Source organism: Magnolia sinica, chromosome 2 (assembly GCF_029962835.1).
Source record: "Magnolia sinica isolate HGM2019 chromosome 2, MsV1, whole genome shotgun sequence".
In the NCBI taxonomy this organism is placed as follows: domain Eukaryota; kingdom Viridiplantae; phylum Streptophyta; class Magnoliopsida; order Magnoliales; family Magnoliaceae; genus Magnolia; species Magnolia sinica.
Window position 1 is genome coordinate 7373806 of NC_080574.1, and position 18023 is coordinate 7391828.

The 18023-nt window shown below is 39.0% G+C and overlaps 1 protein-coding gene across 2 annotated transcripts in view; it reads right to left on the reverse strand.

The window, feature by feature from the left end:
* Positions 1-18023, reverse strand: part of LOC131233419 (copper-transporting ATPase PAA1, chloroplastic) — a 55109-nt gene that overhangs the window by 1150 nt on the left and 35936 nt on the right. Inside the window, exons 10-16 of one of the 2 annotated variants that reach the window (XR_009165243.1) lie at positions 7313-7363; positions 7021-7193; positions 6530-6662; positions 5577-5674; positions 4798-5035; positions 1557-1760; positions 327-439 (exon numbers count right to left, since the gene is read on the reverse strand). Coding sequence is in view for 1 of the 2 variants with exons in the window: in XM_058230122.1 (XP_058086105.1) it covers positions 327-407; positions 1557-1760; positions 4798-5035; positions 5577-5674; positions 6530-6662; positions 7021-7193; positions 7313-7363 (978 nt within the window). In the remaining variant the exon portion in view is untranslated. The remainder of the gene's footprint in view (positions 1-326; positions 440-1556; positions 1761-4797; positions 5036-5576; positions 5675-6529; positions 6663-7020; positions 7194-7312; positions 7364-18023) is intronic. The other variant, XM_058230122.1, reaches the window with a different exon arrangement.

The following is an 18023-nucleotide window of genomic DNA, read 5'->3' on the forward strand; positions in this document are numbered from 1 at the left end:
CATGTGTCCCCAAGCCAAAAGGTCTGTAGTTCCTCTGGAGTATGAATGAGCATGAATGAGAAAGGCAAAGATGGGGCCATCCTTGTATGCATCGGATGGTCATATCAGGAAGAGGTAGAGGGAGATCTACTGAGTTTTTATCATATGTTTTATCGGCATCATCAACAAGTCAATTGCAAGATCTTACACAACTCCTTCAATAACCATATGGGGATTTGTTAAATCCTTCCAATTTTGGTGGATGGGTTCATTTGCACCATATTAAATAAATTAAAATCTAATGGAGTGAAAATTAAAGCAAGCATAATCACCACAGAAGAACTCACTATATTATATGCAAATGCCCACCAAAGATTTTGCTTGACAGTCTTCATTGTCAACTTGCTAAGTTCCAAGGCATCAAGCAACTGCATGCAGAAAATCCAGGCCTCAGTGTTCCCTTGTATATAATATAAAGTCCCACATTTAAAGCAACCAAGACAGAGATCAACAACAAATAAATAAATATATTATAATAAAAAGAAGAAGAAATGAAAGACGTGAAGATCTTCCTGCCTACGCATGTGTTTATATCAAGTTTCAAAGACTTCAAAAACTCTCCGACTCTATGAGGATCCAGTCCAAGTTAAATCAAGATGCTGTCAAGTACTTGATTGAATTAAGATTGAATGCTTGAGTTTTTGCTTAAAATATTTGAAAGGAATTTTAAAGAATGCTGACTCACTGTGTTGATACCTAGAGGTTTTGCATTTGTATCCCATCTAGGTAATTTAACCACGCACTTGCACCTATGCACCCCAAAAGTGTCTGAGTGGTAAACATCGGAGTAAATAACTGACCACTGAGCGCTTCTCAAGGTCTCTAATTTGTCAAGCCCTCTGTGGGACAAAAATCAACACTACAAGGGATGTCCTTAATCAAATGTGTGTGCACCACTGGAGATTGAGAATGCATTGTGCTATTATGGTTTTCTTTTGCTCCATAGTTACTTTTCGTAACATCAAATGTTTATTAGCTCTTAAAAATCCGTATATGCATGAATTTGATGTCTGTATGAATATTTGAAATCAACGGATGTAACCAAGAGCTTCTTCAGCCACAACTCACAATCACCTCTAGTTTGAATGAAACTTTATGGCTTTTAATATTTGAATCTTGACTTCGTGGTTGAATCTTGCTTCCTTTGTAAATTAAGATGGTTTGGTTTCACACTACTGCAGTTTTCACGACTTAGGGATTGTTTGGTAGACACCTAAAAACGAGTTTATCACATTTCAGTTAATCATGATTATGTATTAGAGGTCATATTTCTTTTTGGTAAGATTAAAAATAATCTTGATAACGAACATCATGATGCCTAAAACGTAATTATGATGAACTGTAAAATGAACTCGTTTTTAGGCATCTACTGAACAAGCCCTTAAGAATGCAAGTGCTAAACAGTCTTGAGTCAACTTGGACGAGTCTTATTAGACTCAGGCAAGACTTCAAACCATGACAAGAACACCTTACAAGGAAAAACCATTGAAGTTGTAAATGATAATCCTTTTCAATACCTGTGAGAGTCTGTTGCCCATAAGCACAATGGAGGATACCTCACTGGCTGCACCAACACCCTCCCCCATGGCAATTCCAATGTCTGATGAAGCCAATGCAGCAGCATCGTTAATTCCATCGCCAACCATGGCTACAACTTTTTTATCTTTCTGAAGTTCAGAAACAAATTTCTTCTTCTCATCTGGCTTAACTCCAGAAAGCACCTACAATCAAGACAATATTCATTCTCATTTAACACCAAAGATATCAATGTATCAGATAATCAGATCAACAGAAGAATATAAAATCTCAACTAGGAGGATGCCATACTATAGTGTTTTTTTTTTTTTTGAAGGATGAAATTTTATTAAGAGGCAAGAAGCCAGAAAAACAGAAAACAGGAGCACAAAAGGGAAAAAACTAAAAATACAATAGACCAGCCTTATGGTCAATAATCCCAATCCTTGAGCAATAAGGAGACTATAGCGCAGGTGTGATTAAGGGGATGATGGAGATCTCTGAATGTTTGGACAAAAAGCTACTGATTATCAAGGCCAAAAAGCTAACGATTATTAATCCCAATCCTTAAGCTAACGATTAATTATTTAAAGACAAAAGGCTAAAGAAAGATTTAAAGAAAAAAAATGGAAGGAGCAAAGAATGATGAGGATCACTCGGCGCAAACAATCAAATATTTGGACTGCCAAAATCCCTCTATTTCCTCCTTTTTACACCCTGTAAAAAGCCTGTGTAGACAATGCCAAAGGCGACAATCCTTTTGGCCCAGAGGATCATTTTCCAGTGGTATCAAATTTATTATTGAAAGCTCTTTACTACATTCTTTCCAGATGGCCCACAATCCAGCCAACAAGCACAGCTCCATAAGATTTTCCGCTTCATTCATTACCAGAAAAAGAAGCCTAGGCGGATGGAAAGACGATCCACCATTTATTCAGACTTTAAGCATAAAAAGCATATATTTCTTAAAATCATTCTCCACCTAAGACGATTTTAAATTAACATTTTATCTTTACCCACAAACCAGACAAATGCTATCCCCAGCCGGGCCCAAAAATGATCAAAGGTTGGCCATTGGCACCAGAATATCTATAGTGCCCAAAGCTTGCCAAAGGGCATTATAGAAGTTTTTGACCAAGAAGAATCCTGAAGCCTCGTGATTCAATCTTTTGTCAGCTGGCCCCAGATTCAAAGTCACATAGATCAACGTCACCAATAACTAGTAAACTCCTCTATCTCATCATCCCTGAAATCCCTTCTGAAAAGTAGGCTCCAAGGTACAAATCTTCCTGTGACTTCATAGTACTCATTCTTTGTCCTCCACTTCCCTAGACAATCCAGCATGCGCCTGGATTAGCAGCCTTTCGCTGCACCAAATTTCCACCCAAAATTGCACGTGGTTGCCCTTCCCAGGTTTTGAAAACATAATATTCTAGATTTGATTCTCTTGGTCATTTTTATTTTCAATTATGCTATTAAAACAAAATTACTAATATAATTTCTACATTGTTCCATTTTCAGCTCATGCTTAGAGCATATATTATAAACAAATACAGAGATCAGAGATGCCATCACGACCCATGAACACGGAAGTTGGCTTGTGCTCCCTCCCTCCCTCCCTCCCTCCCTCTCAATAGTAAATACAGGACCTTGTCTTGAGTAATCTTTTCAAGTTAAGGATATAGAATTTGGACCCCCAAGAATTTCTCTAATAGTTTTGCTATTGAAAAGATCATACATTGCTTACGTTATCAATGGTAGAACTTATTTGTATGTTTCTGCTTGTGTTCTTCCACTCTACTCTAATTCTGCATGTAACATCATAACCAAGATCTATCCATCATGTCTCTACGGTTCATCCGTCATTCTTCTCACTAACTGTTAAGATTTGGCATTACTATACATTATCTAGCTCCAATTAAAACATCAGCAGTCCCTGAAGTTGTTTTGGGCCTTATTGCATGTACCCCAGAATAAGAATGACGTGGAACGAAGCCTGGTTGGGGAGCATATTGCAGACAGAGCTGTTGACTGCATGAAGTGGATGGTGCATAATGCTCATCAGTCATCACTCCCATCTGCAGGATTCACCCCAATTTGTTATTCTTTGAGAAGGTTCTGACCAGCTATTGTCACATTCTTATTTGATCTGGTAGATGAACAGGTTCACTCACATTTTGGCTGATGTTCTAAACAGATCCTTGTTGAGTTCATGAAAGCATGACTGGAAGCAGGCCATATAGGACAATTATCTTTATAAAGCTGGATGCAGAATGGTTCATACGCGAAGATCCAACAGAAGGGTAGTGCTAGTGGAATCTTACTGGCACGATGTACCATTCTTCGTCTTCCAGATGATCATAAGCACCAACAAAAACTGTATTAGCCCGTGATGGGTTGACAACTACTAGGAGAACCAGAACAATACCATGTGATAAGATTCATGGGAGATGCACAGAACAAATAGGGGCCATGTCCATAGTGGTTTTGATGCAGAAAATGATCCAATGAGTGGACTGTAGTTCAGTGTGCTCAATAGCAACAATAACTGACTGACTATCCAAGCATAAAGGGAAGACCGGGTAGATCAGATTACAGGTTAAACAAAGATTTAAAATATGATGTGAGCATAACATTCACCTCAAACATGATGAAGAAAGGTGACAAGGTCTAGGCATACTCATCCACAACAACAAAGCTAGACATCAATGTTCAACTATCAAATAGATGACAAACCACTCCCATCCAGTGTGATTATCTGATGGAGATTTGTGCAGTCATTCATTCATAAGTTGTTTCAAATCCTGCCAATGGAGTGAGGTGATAGTCACTCCTTTTCGAGCCTCCTTGCCTATGTAATCAGTTTTCCTTTCATTTGGAAAAAGATATGTCATCTCATGGGAAAAAGAAAAAAAAGAAAAGGAAAAAACAGAGCACCAAAGAAGAGAGAAGACATTAACTCAATAAAATCAACTGACAGTAAAATTGTTTCAAAGATGATCAATGGCATAATTTGATATAATCAAGCAAACACAGCCATTTGAGCTGAAAATTCAGAAGTCTGTTCCATTTTGTGAAACAGAATATGCATCAAGTACATACAAGCTTGGGGAAAACTGCACATATTGTGGTTAGCGAAATTCCAGAATTTCTACTTCAACGAAGAGCAACTTGGCAAAAACAGTTTAAATGAGAAACAGTGGAACCAGGCTCAGTTAAAATCGATGGCTGCAGCATTCTGACCTTTTCTTTTGGAATACCAATCACAGATGCCACATATTCAGCGGTATGCTTCTTATCTCCAGACAGCATGTATGTGTCAATTCCTTGTTTAGATAGGGATTGAACCACATAGCTAGCATCTTCTCTGATCTTGTCCTCAAAATAGATAAGACCTTTTAGAACACCGTCTACTCCTACGTAGACAACAGAGTGATTTCTAAACTCCACATCTAAAAGGGGATTCTCATTAACTCCATGCCTGCAAAAAAAGAAAAGAAAAAACAACTTCTCAACAAAAAAGAAAAAGGAAAGAAAGAACAAAAAAGAAAGTAGGAAGGTTGCAAACCCATAACCATACTATGATATTCATGGTTTGACTGCATAACAAGTTGTGCTTAAATGATGTGTCTTTTATTTGAATATTTTCTGTTTGATCTTTTGGTTCACCTTTCAAAATTGCAATGTTTCTGACTTTTTCCAAAATTGATTACTTCAAAATCATATGGTCCTGAAGAGTTCTTGTGTCTGAAAAACCCAACTGGAATATTTAAATGTAAATCTCCATTTGATGAATTGGCAATTAGTGTAAAGATGGCTGTGGATCCCCAAAAGTCCTAGACCCTGGCATTCTAATGATGATTTTCAGAAATGCATGTCTAAGGAGGCCAGGGTAAATAGTTCTAACACCATCACCCAGATTTGACATTAATAAGCTCTTAATTCTGCAGGCAGAGCAGAATCTCATGTGATGTTCTGGAAAAGCTATCCATGCATCTTAGCATTAGCAGTTACCAAAATACCTTTGAAGCCAACCTAAACTCCCAACAGAGACCACCTTCTGATCAACCATTGCCATTGCACCAGACCCAGGTTCCTCCCAGAATGTTCCATCTGTTGCCTGTGATAATGAATTCTCAGGTCCATCCAAATCAATATTCATACCTAAAGCTATGAACTCAGAAAAGGAAGCAGGCAAATACTTGTAACCCGGGACTTGAAGAAACACTGCAAACATGTGTATAGACGCAAATCATACATAATACATGCGAAGTTGTATTACTGTGGGCACATAGATTGTATTAAGCTGAAAGAGACAATTAACATAAACTATGGGAAAGTATGAGGCTAGCTGAAGACTAGAGGATTCGAATAAAAAGAAGCGATTAACTAGAAAGAGACATTTCACCTGTGGCTAAGATGAAATCAACAAAGTTGTATGATCTATTACTGTTAACTTGATTTGATTTTGGTACCAACTTAAAGATAATAGCATCGTCCTCTGGTGTGCGTGGGTGTGAGGGTGTGTGCGTAAAAAATTTAAAAAAACAAGTGCGAAAAAATAGCATCGTCTTGCACAAAAAGTAAAAAACCTGGAACTGTGCCTCTCCGAAGTAGAATTTTTATACCAGCGCTAAAAACCTTTTTGTCATTGTCAAGTACATTATTTTCTTTTTACTAATATCATACTCCCAACAGATCAACTCGCATACCCACGCAACACAGAAGATACTTGTTGACAAGAAAATATTAGAATATGTGAAACAATTGTTTTCAAAAGCACTTCCTAATTACAGATCTTTCACTTGCTTGCGTCTTTCTATCAAGCTGTCCTTGACCACAATATAGAACTGACTGGCAGAGGATGGATGGCACGAGTCTTAACATTGATCAGATGGGTTACCTGCTGCCCCATTATAATAAATTAATCAAATGTGAGACATGAGCAGCATCAAGCTAAAGTTGGCAAATTTACCTTTGCATTCTGGCAACCAGCAGCTCGAGCAGCTTCCACAATAGCTTTTCCGACTGGATGAATTGTATTTGACTCAACTCCAGCAGCTAATCTCAGAACCTCAACTTCTGACCACTTATAGTTTGAATTTTGTCTATACAAAAGATGCAGTTCATTGTCAATAAGTTCTTGCAGCCAATTTCTAAGTGAAGACAATGAAACAATGATTAAAAAAAACATTTTACATATGATTAAGCTTGTGACTGCAATGCTTGTAACATCAACAATTTACTGAAACGGAGTCAAATTAATGGTCTGTTCGCACACAAGGAATCCACAGGAAAATAATGGCTTTTCCTTTACTTGATGTTTTTGGGTATTGCAAGGAAAACCGTGGATTCCATCTAGAAATAATCAGAGTTATCCTCATTTGGTGCAAGATATGCAAGAAGCGGGGATTTATAGCTCCAGAATTACATCAGAAGCATTGGATATTACTATCTCTACTCAACCTCAAATTCTGGTCTTCTTCACATCCAAAAGTTACTACTTTCGTCACCACAGGTTTTCCTATTGTCAAAGTCCCTGTTTTATCAAACACAATTGTGTCAGCTGAAGCAAACTTCTCTAAGATATCCCCACCACGTAAAAGCAGTCCTCTCGTTGCCCCTAACGAGGTCCCAACCTGAAAAAAAAAAGGCAAAATAGATCAAAAGAAACTTGAAATCAAATGGATCACAATATGAAAGGAGGAAGATTGACGTTGTTCATGATAAACTAAGTTTTTGTTTCCAAAAATCTTACCAAAACAGCAGTAGGTGTAGCCAAGCCAAGTGCACATGGACAAGCAACAACCTGAGTTGGGTTAAATCATATGAGCAATCAATTGTATCAGGAAAGAAAGATTCATAATCATGCCTAATACACATGGTATTTAAAAAAATGGTTACATATTGACAGCCGATACATAAAGGAAACAGTCACCCCAATTACATGATATGGAGTGAACCAGCCCATCATGAACGATACACCCCATATCAGCACCATTATGGGGCCGATACAGCCATAAAGGATCCATTTTGAAAATTTTTATTTTCAATTTATCTCTTGTTTTTTTACTTCTTCATTTCAACCATGAAAGAAGCTTAGAAACTAACTTTAAACTACATCTAGGCCTGTTTGAGGATCCACCCCCCACACACAAAAGTTCATTCTGGGGCCGTATCAGTCAATATGCCCTGAGTCATATAGCCAATACCGTTACATATTACCTTGGACAGAAACCATCAGCTAGGAGAAAAATGAGGACCACTTAATAATTTGGCACCACAAATACACACTCATGCTCATTCCAAAAGGATATTCCAGACGTAACAAGAAATATTTCTCATGCACTCCCATTCTTATCTGGAAAGCTTGATCATCAAATGGTGTCACCTGTGTCTATGCTCATTAAATACTTAAGCATAATGGAGTCTGGAACAGGATAGTAATGTATGACAAAACATGAAAGCGGATCCATGGTAGAAAAATAAGCTAGAAACTAATAAGGAACGAAGGACGACTTTCATACATACTTAGGAAAAAAAAAAAAAAAACCGTTAATCCTTTTGGATACATACATGCTTCTTCCTCATTTGACTCCTTTAAATATATGAGACCAGGTGAAGCCAATTTAATCATATTGTCATCATCAATTCATCATTTAAGCCTTCGGGTCAGCTACACAAATCATGTTCCGCCATTCCACTCTATCAAGGACCACATCCTCAGTTAAAACATTGGTCATGAAGTCTTTTCTTACTACCTCCTTCCATGTCTTTTTGGGCCTTTCCCTTGCCCCTCTAGAGACTCAATTTGAACCAAACCCACCCCCCCCGGCAGAGCTCTTGGTCTCCATTGCACATGGCCAAATTATCTGCCTACTTCCCATCATCTTATTACTATTGGTGCTACTCCTAAGCTTCGTCAAATGCATTCATTTCTATTTCTATACTTCCTCATCTTGCCACTCATCCATCTCAACATCCTCATTTCAGCTTATGCTCATCCTATGCAGTGCGACAAATATCGCTGAGAGTTTGAAAATATCACAATGACATCGCAAAAATACACTAAACAATATTATTGTGAGATTTTCAACATCTCTGCATATTTTAAAATATTGGATTTTTTTTTGAAAGAGAATCGAATTTATTACAAGCCAAGAGGCCGGCAAGAACAAAATAAAACAAAACCAGAAAAATAAAAAAAAATAAAAATTTGCTACTCAAAGGACCCATTCCTTGGAACACAATTTAGCCCAACTAATAGCCCGTAACAGAGACCCACTTCTATTTATTCCTCTCACCCCAAAGAGTCCAAAGAACGGCTAGATAAGTGATCCTCCACGTCATGGTGTGTCATAAAGGCCGTTATGGGGCTGTAAAGGCCGTTATGTAAAGGTAATGGTGGCAACCGTTACACGTTACGGGGTCATAATGGTCGTAGTAGCCATTATGCAAAAAATGATCTATAACCGCCATTAATGGCACGTTACACCCCATGTAAAGGCCATAACAAACCTGTAATGGTCTGTTACGGAGTAGATACAAGTTTCTTGGGTTTTTTTCTTTTAATAAAAAAAAGAGAGACCATAACGGCCATTACGAGAGCTGTAATAGCTGTTAAGACCCGTATCGTAAAGGTAACGATGATGGTCGTTATGGCCACCATTACCATTACAGAATACCTTGCTCCATGTAGACCTATCCTTTTTCCCAACTCCAAAAGCATGCCGTTAACGGAATAAAGCCTTGATAAAGCTAGGCATCACCTACGAGACATTAAAAGGGACCAAAATACTAGACCAGACATCTCTAGCGAATGGGTAACGGATGAACAAATGATCAACCAACTCTGCATCTTTGAAAAATATCGCATTTTTCACGCAATAATATCGCGATATCAACGGGACACTAGTAAAAATTCCAAGGAATTTGTTATATAAATACACCTTTTTAAATTTTAAATGTATTTATTAATTAAAGTAAATTTTTTTCTTCTTTTTTTTTCTTTTTTATGAATGATGATAATATATTAAAGAAGCCGAAGCCAAAGGAGACAGTTATACAACCCAAAAAAAAAAAAAAAAACCAACCCAACAAAACTCCCCTAATGGAAAGGAAGAGAATATTTAAAAATCTAAACTTCCACCCAATCCTTGATATTAAAAATTACCCTATTGAAAACTTGCACCAACCCACAAATTTTGTTGTTGAAGCAGCGTTGGTTCCTTTCCAACCATAAAGTCCATAAAGTCGCTAATAAACTTAAACGCCATTGCCTTTTCCCTTCTTTCCCTATCCCCCCTCCATGCCAAGCTATGAGAAACTCGTCAATTGTCTTCGGGAACACCCAAAGAACCCCGAAAAATTATAAAAGAAGATACCAAACCCCCCTGGCAAACACACAATGGATGAATAGATGATTAGCAGATTCTGCATCCTTCTATCTAGTAGCAAACCAAAAGCCACCACCTTCATAGGAGCACCGTAATGCCAAAGGGATGCCATTGTTGTAATATCAGAATGATCCTCACCCGAGCATAAGAATCGATAGAAGGATCTCATTGAGAAAGAACATGTCTTCAACTTACACCATCTCAAGGAATCCACTTATGATAGAAGTAGGGAAATATTTGATAACCTTTCAAACAAAAGAACTATCTCTTCAAACTCCCTATCCGAAAGATTCCTCCTAAAAATAGGGCTCCATCTAACCTCCTCCTCTCTTATTGAAAAACAATTACTCACCACCTCCCCTTCTACCCTTGCTACCCTAGCTAAAGATGAGAACCTCTCACCCAGCCTCACATCTCCCACCCACCTATTATCCCAAAATCTAATTCTATTCCCATTCCCCAAATGAAAGCCTATTCTCTCCCACACACGCTCTTTTAGGGATGTTACTGACTTCCACAGGTAAGAACATTGATACAAGGATAAATCCCTTGTCCACCACGCACCTTCCTCTACCCAGTATTTTTTCGCCATTACCTCCCTCCATTTGGCCTTTCTCTCCACCCTGAACCTCCATACCCATTTCCCAAAAAGAGCTAAATTCATCTCTTCTAACTTCAAGATCCATGCACCTACTTGAACCGTTGAATTACAGACTTCATCCCACTTCATTACATGAAACTTATGTTTCTCCCTCGACCCTTCCCATAAAAAATCCCTTCTTTGTCTCTCCAATGCATTCAAAATAGATTTTGGGCATTTGAAAAAAGACATAAAATATACTGGAAGATTCGACATAAATGATTTAATCATTACCATCCTCCCACCCATAGATAAGTACCTCCCACCCATAAAATCTTTCTTTCACATCTCTCAATCACCCTGTCCCACATATGCTTCATCGGTCCTACACATAACGGTAGGCCCAAGTACGTTGTTGGAAAAGAAGCTTCCCTGCACCAAAAAAACTTCCTCAAAAGCCTACCTTTTCTCTTAAAATGCCAACCCCTAAAATCTCGCTCTTGGAAATATTAACTTTCAAACCAGAAACCACATCGAAACTAACTATTATTGAGCAAAGATTTTCCACCAAAAAAAAAAACTCCGATCCCACCTAAACCCCTCTGTCGATCATTCTACTAAAGGCCTCCATAACTGTGATAAACTGGAACGGGGAACAAGGATTATCTTGATGCGGCCCATGAGAAGCAGCAAAAAAAACCTTTCGGCGAACCATCCACAAAAATGGAAATTTTAGCCAAGTTGACACACATCTGATTCCAAAATCACCATTTTGGACCACACCCTAATCTGCCAAACATATAATCTAGAAATGCCCAGTCCACACGATCGTAAGCTTTTTCCACAGCAAGCTTACAAACCATATAAAAGTGGCCCCTAGTTGTTTTGCGATTAAGCCTTTCTCGTAAAATTCTTGCATAAAGCCCATCACATTACCCTTCACACACTCCCAGAATTTCTGAAAAAATGCTATCGGAAAACCACTTGGCCCAGGAGCCTTATCACTACCCAACTCTGCCACTACTTGCTTGATCTCATCTTCTGAAAACGGAAGTTCTAGCACATTCGCCTCTTCCGTCGAAATTGCATCAAAATGCAAATTATCAAGTGCGGACCTCATTCTCCTATCATTAGACAATAGGCCTTTATAGAACTAGTCTATGGAATCGCAAATTTTTTCTTTCCCCCCAATCCTTTGACCCTTCGCCACTAAGGAAGATATCTTATTTACTAACGCTCGGACACTAGCCGTGGCATGAAAAAACTAGGTATTCTTATCCCCTGCTTTCAATCATATCACCCTGGACCTTTGTTGCCATTTGATCTCCTCCTCCCTCAACCTAGCATTGTATTTAGCTCTGTACACTTCCCTCCATGCCTTCTCCTCCAATAGTTCCTCTTCCTCTTCTTTGGAATCTATCCATTGAATCTAAAGAAGCATTTCGTCCTTTTCCCCCTCCCGATTATATAGAACCTCTTTTTTCTATTCCCATATTCTGTTTTAACCACTTTAATTTTTGGAAAAGAGAAACACTGGCACCCCTTACTGCTAAAAAAGATGACTACCATTCCACAGTCTTTAACCCAAAACCTTCAATTTCTAACCATGCTAGCTCAAATCAGAAACGCCGTCGCCCCCAATCCTCCTCATCCATTTCTAGAAGAACTGGGCAGTGATCCAAAAAAGGTATAGGAAGACCCTTTTGATTGATAAGTAGATATTTCTCTGCCCATTCTGAGGATATAAGGAACCTGTCGAACCTACTCAAAATCAGAGACGCCTAACCATTCAACCATGTGAGCTTAGCACCTCTTAATGAAAGGTCCATCATCTCACTTTTGAAAATCCAATTGGAAAAAAATTTCATGCTTTTAAAGATCCGACACCCATTTGACTTTTTCGTGAATCTCCCTAATTACATTAAAGTCACCTCCCAAACACCAAGGCAAGTCCCACCTATTATGACAAGAATCCAACTATGCCCACAAATCGTTGCGATGCTTCGCTTTACATGGCCCATACACCAAAGAAAAACACAATTTGAAGCCAGACTCCTTTTTCTTTAGCATCACCGATACCATGTATTTACCTATCCAAATATCTTCTTTGCTCCAAATCGCCAAATTTCAAATAAAAAGAATATCCCCTGTCGTTCCCACTGCATCCATCACTATCCATTGACTTTCCTTATCCCACCAAACTGAACTTATCATTATTTGGTTAGTTTCTAGCCACTTTGTTTCGTGCAACGCTACCAACTGAATTTTGTACCTTTTGCACATGTCTTTCAACTGCCCTCTTTTTTGCGCACACCCAAGCCCCCGAACATTCCAAATCATAATCTTCATTTACCGATGATTGGCCCCTCCTGACTCCCATCTGCTGAAGCAAATAAAGCACCATCCACTATTTCGTCATTGTCTGCCCTGCACAAAATATGTTTGTCGCTCTTTTGGACCTGTTTTGGAATGAGCGGTTTTCCCCTTTCTTCTACCCATTCGAAGTAGGATACGTAATCCTCCGGTCTATCCCCAAAAGACACTCCCACCAAACGTGTCACTTCCATCATAACCAACTTAATCCTCTTCATACCTTGGGCCATAGTAATTCTACCGACCCGCATCTGCCTTACCACTACCTCGATTGGTCTAACCTGAAATGATCTTGCATCTATCACCTCCCTGTTTTCTTATCGTTGTTTGATTGGTAAGGGGGTAAATGCCGCTGGACTCACAAAATCGTCAAATCCAAGATCTCCTTGATTAGGCTGACATTGATCCTCTTCTTAATCATAAGGACTTCTTTCTTGTAGGAAATCGCTTTTGTTGGTGCATATAACCAACTGCCCAGTGGACACCCCAAGCTCTTCATACCTTGGCGAATCTCTCTGTGAAGTTTCCGGCCAGAATTGGGTTTCAAATGAAAGAGGCGAGCCATGCGAGGTATGAGCCGAGCAGTTCTTCACACAAATTATCACACCGTCTTCCACTCCAAATAGAGAATTAACCTTGATGGCGCAAGTCTTAGAGACTCCTAATTGGTAATTCTAGCAAAGTCACACTTTCTGGCTGAAGTCGTTGACAAATGTGGCTCCTTTGTTTTGTCGAAAAGGGGAGGAAAGGTGGGTTTGGAGCATCTCTCAGTGAAACGAGGCTGGTAGGAATAATTACAGTATCAAGGCGTGAGAAATCAACACATGTGGCTTGGTTTATTAGTTCTCCCACTTGTGCGGCATGCTGTCGAATTCAGTCACATGTTTCTGCTACCTCGCACGTGCCCTTTAGTTGTAAAGTCGTCTCATTTGAAAAAATTGGCAAGGTATTAATAGCTCCTAACGTGATTCCACATGTCATCTCCCCATTAGACAGAGGAACAACTTATTGTCCCCCTTCATCAATGACACGCCCATGCATTTGAATATTTCTGTCGATCTTGCCACGCGTCTGCACGCAGATGATTCTCCAGACCCCATAGTATTCCAGCAAATGGGATCATTACCCCTCTTGTCATCATAGTACCGTAGTCCGCTGGAGTTTGGAAACGAAGGTCTTGCATTCGCATTCTTTTTGACATCCTCCATGAGAGTATTGAAACCTTCTTCTCAGGAGTCTTTTTGCAATTCACTACGCTCCTGTGGCAACGCAACCCTAAGCTTTGTTGGGCTGACCTTCAGTCTTATCGAACTCAGAAATAGTGACAGTTTTTTCTTTCTAATTCTAATTCGAGCAAATCTCAGCTCCTTGCTATTATCTGTGAGGCTATCAATATCCACCACTGACCCGATACACGCTCCGATCTCTTTGATGATCTCGCCTATCCAGAATTCTAGGGGAATGTACCAGATTTGGTACAGGTGTTCCTCCCAGCCTAAGATCCACCATTCTACCATCTGTAAATTCCTGTGACTAACTCACCTGATTTCAACTTACATGCAACAAGAAACGTTTCTTCGTGATCTTCACTTCCTAAAGAAATCAGCATCGTGTCTTCTCGGAGTAGTTTAATACATACATCGTCTTCCTCGATTCCTTCACAGATGTAGAGAAGCCACTGTAGTAGATCTGTAGCTCTAGCTCCTGGAATAAGTATTGCAACCAAGCAGATCTTGAAGGATTACTTCAATTCATTCAAAACTTTCTCCTGGATTCTCATTTCCGGTCCATCCTCTGTTTGAACATTCCAAACCAACCTATTTTCTATGTTCTCTTCATGTGATTCAGTACTTTCAGTAGATATATTCAACACCACTTCTTTATAGGATCTTCCTGATTTTGTACTCTTATCTATCTTGGGAGAATCCAAACTGCTCGATACATTCTCCCAAACTGCTCGATACATTCTCCCTTAGCGTTTCCTCTTCTTTTTTTTTCCATTCGAAATTCCCAAAACCTGTTTTTTCCTTCCACCCTCTGTTTTGTTAAACCTCTCTGAACTATATCTCGCCTTCTGTACTCTCAGTTTGTTTCCCCCAAAACTCTCACCGTTAAATTCAAGAATTGCTTTTGCAAGTTCCCTTTCCGAACTCATTCAGACGAAGGTGAAACCTCGGCTCTTGTTGGAGTTCCTTCGGCATGGTAGCACAACCTCCATTACTACCCCTACAGCTGAGAATATCCTTTCGAAATTAACTGGTTTCCATGATTACGGGAACCCTTCGACAAACAATGTCGGGTACGCCACAAGAACTTGTTTCTTATTTCTTATTCTACCTTTCCCTTTCCATGAGATTGTTTCCCGCTCTCCGTCATTGTCTTCCTTCTCCAAAGTTATTTCATCTTCCACACAGTCCACCATTCCAAATGTTTCTATTTTTGGTAAAATTTTCCCAATAATATCCCAAGGAAAACCTCCAAATTTGAAAATCTCCCGAGAAATTTCCTCACTGAGAAATTGCCAAGAACAAGAACTATCACTATGAACATGTTGTTCTTTAACTACCCAACATTGTCCCATAAAGCATGACTGGTTTTATAGCTATCTTATGAAATTTCCCCTTTGGAATAACTGTTATGTGGCAATCACATAAAACTCTAAAGGTACATCATCACGTTTCTTTTACCCAGATAGAATTCTACACGTAAAATCCTTCTTAATCTTTCAACTCTCATGAATTATTGACCCAAAACATCAAATATGGTCATTTTAGGGTAATTCTTGTCAGCAATCTTAATTAATTCCCCGTTTCCACTTCTACTGCTAAAGGTGCATTCTATATACTGTTTTAATCTGACTAATTTTTAAAACTTAAAAATTCTGAAGCATCCCTCTGTAGTTCTAGCTTTTTGTTCACCCTATCCCTCGTCTCATTATTAAAAAAATATGTCAATAGCTAATTTAATCTCACCATTATTATTCGCTAAGAGCAATGTTATTCTAAATAGGCATGGATGTTAGATGAAATTATTATCAAATTTTAACTTCCAAAATCCAGTTGACTGTTGCATTCACTTTGTGACCATTTTCTCCTTCCAAATCAAAGTGATCAACTTGAAACCCCTCTATCTGTTCTCGATTAGCAAGCACACTTTCAAACGAATATTGTTGGAGAAAAGGAATGATAACCGTGATTGGTCAGTGCCAAGGTGTCCTGTATCGGTATCGGTTGGCGTAACGGTGACCTCCAAAACCGATACGGATACGGGGTCGTAACGGCGATACGGGGGCGTAACGGCGTAAAAATTTTTTTTGTCAAAAAAATATAAAAAAATATGTATTAAATCCGGAATATTCTAAGCATTCCAAATATGCATTCATTTATAAATTGGAACATGTTTATGGTGGTGTAACGGTCCACTCTTTGGTGAGAAGCTGTATCGGACTGTCTGATTAATTTTTGAACTAGGTAACCTGAATTTGACTACAAAATGTATATATTTAATTTTCTAAATATCTAATTTATATACTTAACAATTTAATATCTTTCTCCCAGTAGTTCTTTAAAAAAATGAAATTAAATTCAGGTAGATGGCGTTGCCAATTTCGGGCTGACTTGGAGGACCAATCTATGCCCCAAATTAGCCTCAAATTCATGCAATTTATTGTCATTATCCCACTTATGTATTAGTGGACATTTATTGGATAGTGAATCATGAAAAAAATCAAAAGGCCCTATTTTAAAAAATAAGAGTACACCAAATAACAATTAAAACTATTCAAATAATTTGATTTTGGCATTATGAGTTAGCAATTGCAGTTTATAATTTAATTGGTAAATTTTAAGTTAATATGTCTTTGGTACAATTTTTTAAGGCCCCAAATTAGGCGGGACTCGGATTGTGAAGTGTAGCACACATGTCAAAGTTTTTTGGGCCCCACGCATGATGAATGTGTTATATCTAAACCGTCCATTCATTTGACGAGATCGTCTTAAGGCTTGACACGAAAAATAATATAGACCTAATTATCAAGTGGACCACACTGCAAAAAGCAGTGGGGGATTGAACGTCTACCATTGAAAACTTTTTTGGGATCACATAACTTTTAGATCAATATGAAATTTGTTTTTCCTCTTCATTCAGGTCTTTTTGACCTTATGAACAGATTGGATGGAAAATAAATGTTACGGTGGGCCTACGAATTGTTTAACGGTGAAAATCATCATCTCCGCTGCTATTTTTGGTGTGGTCCAGACGATCTTTGGATACGATTCATTTTTAAGGTAATGCTCTAAAATAATATTTAAAAATAGATGAACGGTGTGGATATAATAAATACATCACCGTGAAGCCTATAAAACTTTGATCTCCTTTGAACCGTTCGTACAACTCGGAGCTCAAGGAGTGTCAGCGCTCGTCTCAGCGTGACACGTACTACCGCAGCTTACGCCTACCCAAAAAAAAAAAAAAAAAAAGGAGAGAGGGAAACCGAAAAGAAAAAAGAGGGAAAGAGGGAAAGAACAGAAAGAGAGAGAGAGGGAGAGAGAGAGAGAGAAGGAGGAGGAGGAGGAGGAGGAGGAGGCCGTAGCCGTAGCCGCAGTCGCAACAGGGCCGCAGCCGCAGCAGGCCGAGAAGAGGAAGAAGAAGAAGAAGAAGAAGAGAGAGAAGAAGAAGAGGAAAAGAAAGGAAAAAGGTAAGCGTTATTTATTTATTATTTTTTTTTTTTTCCAAGGCCCGTAACAGCTGTTACGGGTCAGTAACGGCCGTTACGCCCGTAACGGTATTGTAACGGCCGTTACGTGTACAAAAAAGGGACTCGGCCGATACGGCCCCGTATCGCGTAACGGGTACCACCGTTACCGTTACGTATCGGCCGTTACGTAACCGTTTTGGGACACCCTGATCAGTGCTGGAATTAGGAAGGAAATCTAGAACAGTGAAAAATTAGTAGAAGCAATTGGGGTGGAGGCTTCCCATCAAATACTGCAACAATGCCACGTGTGTTTGGAGAAACTGCATTAAATGAGGCTGTCAGGAGAACACCAATGGGAATACTAGGCATTCCCTGGTGTCATATGGCCCCTGGTGCAGATATTTCTGCAAAAAAAAAAGGGTGA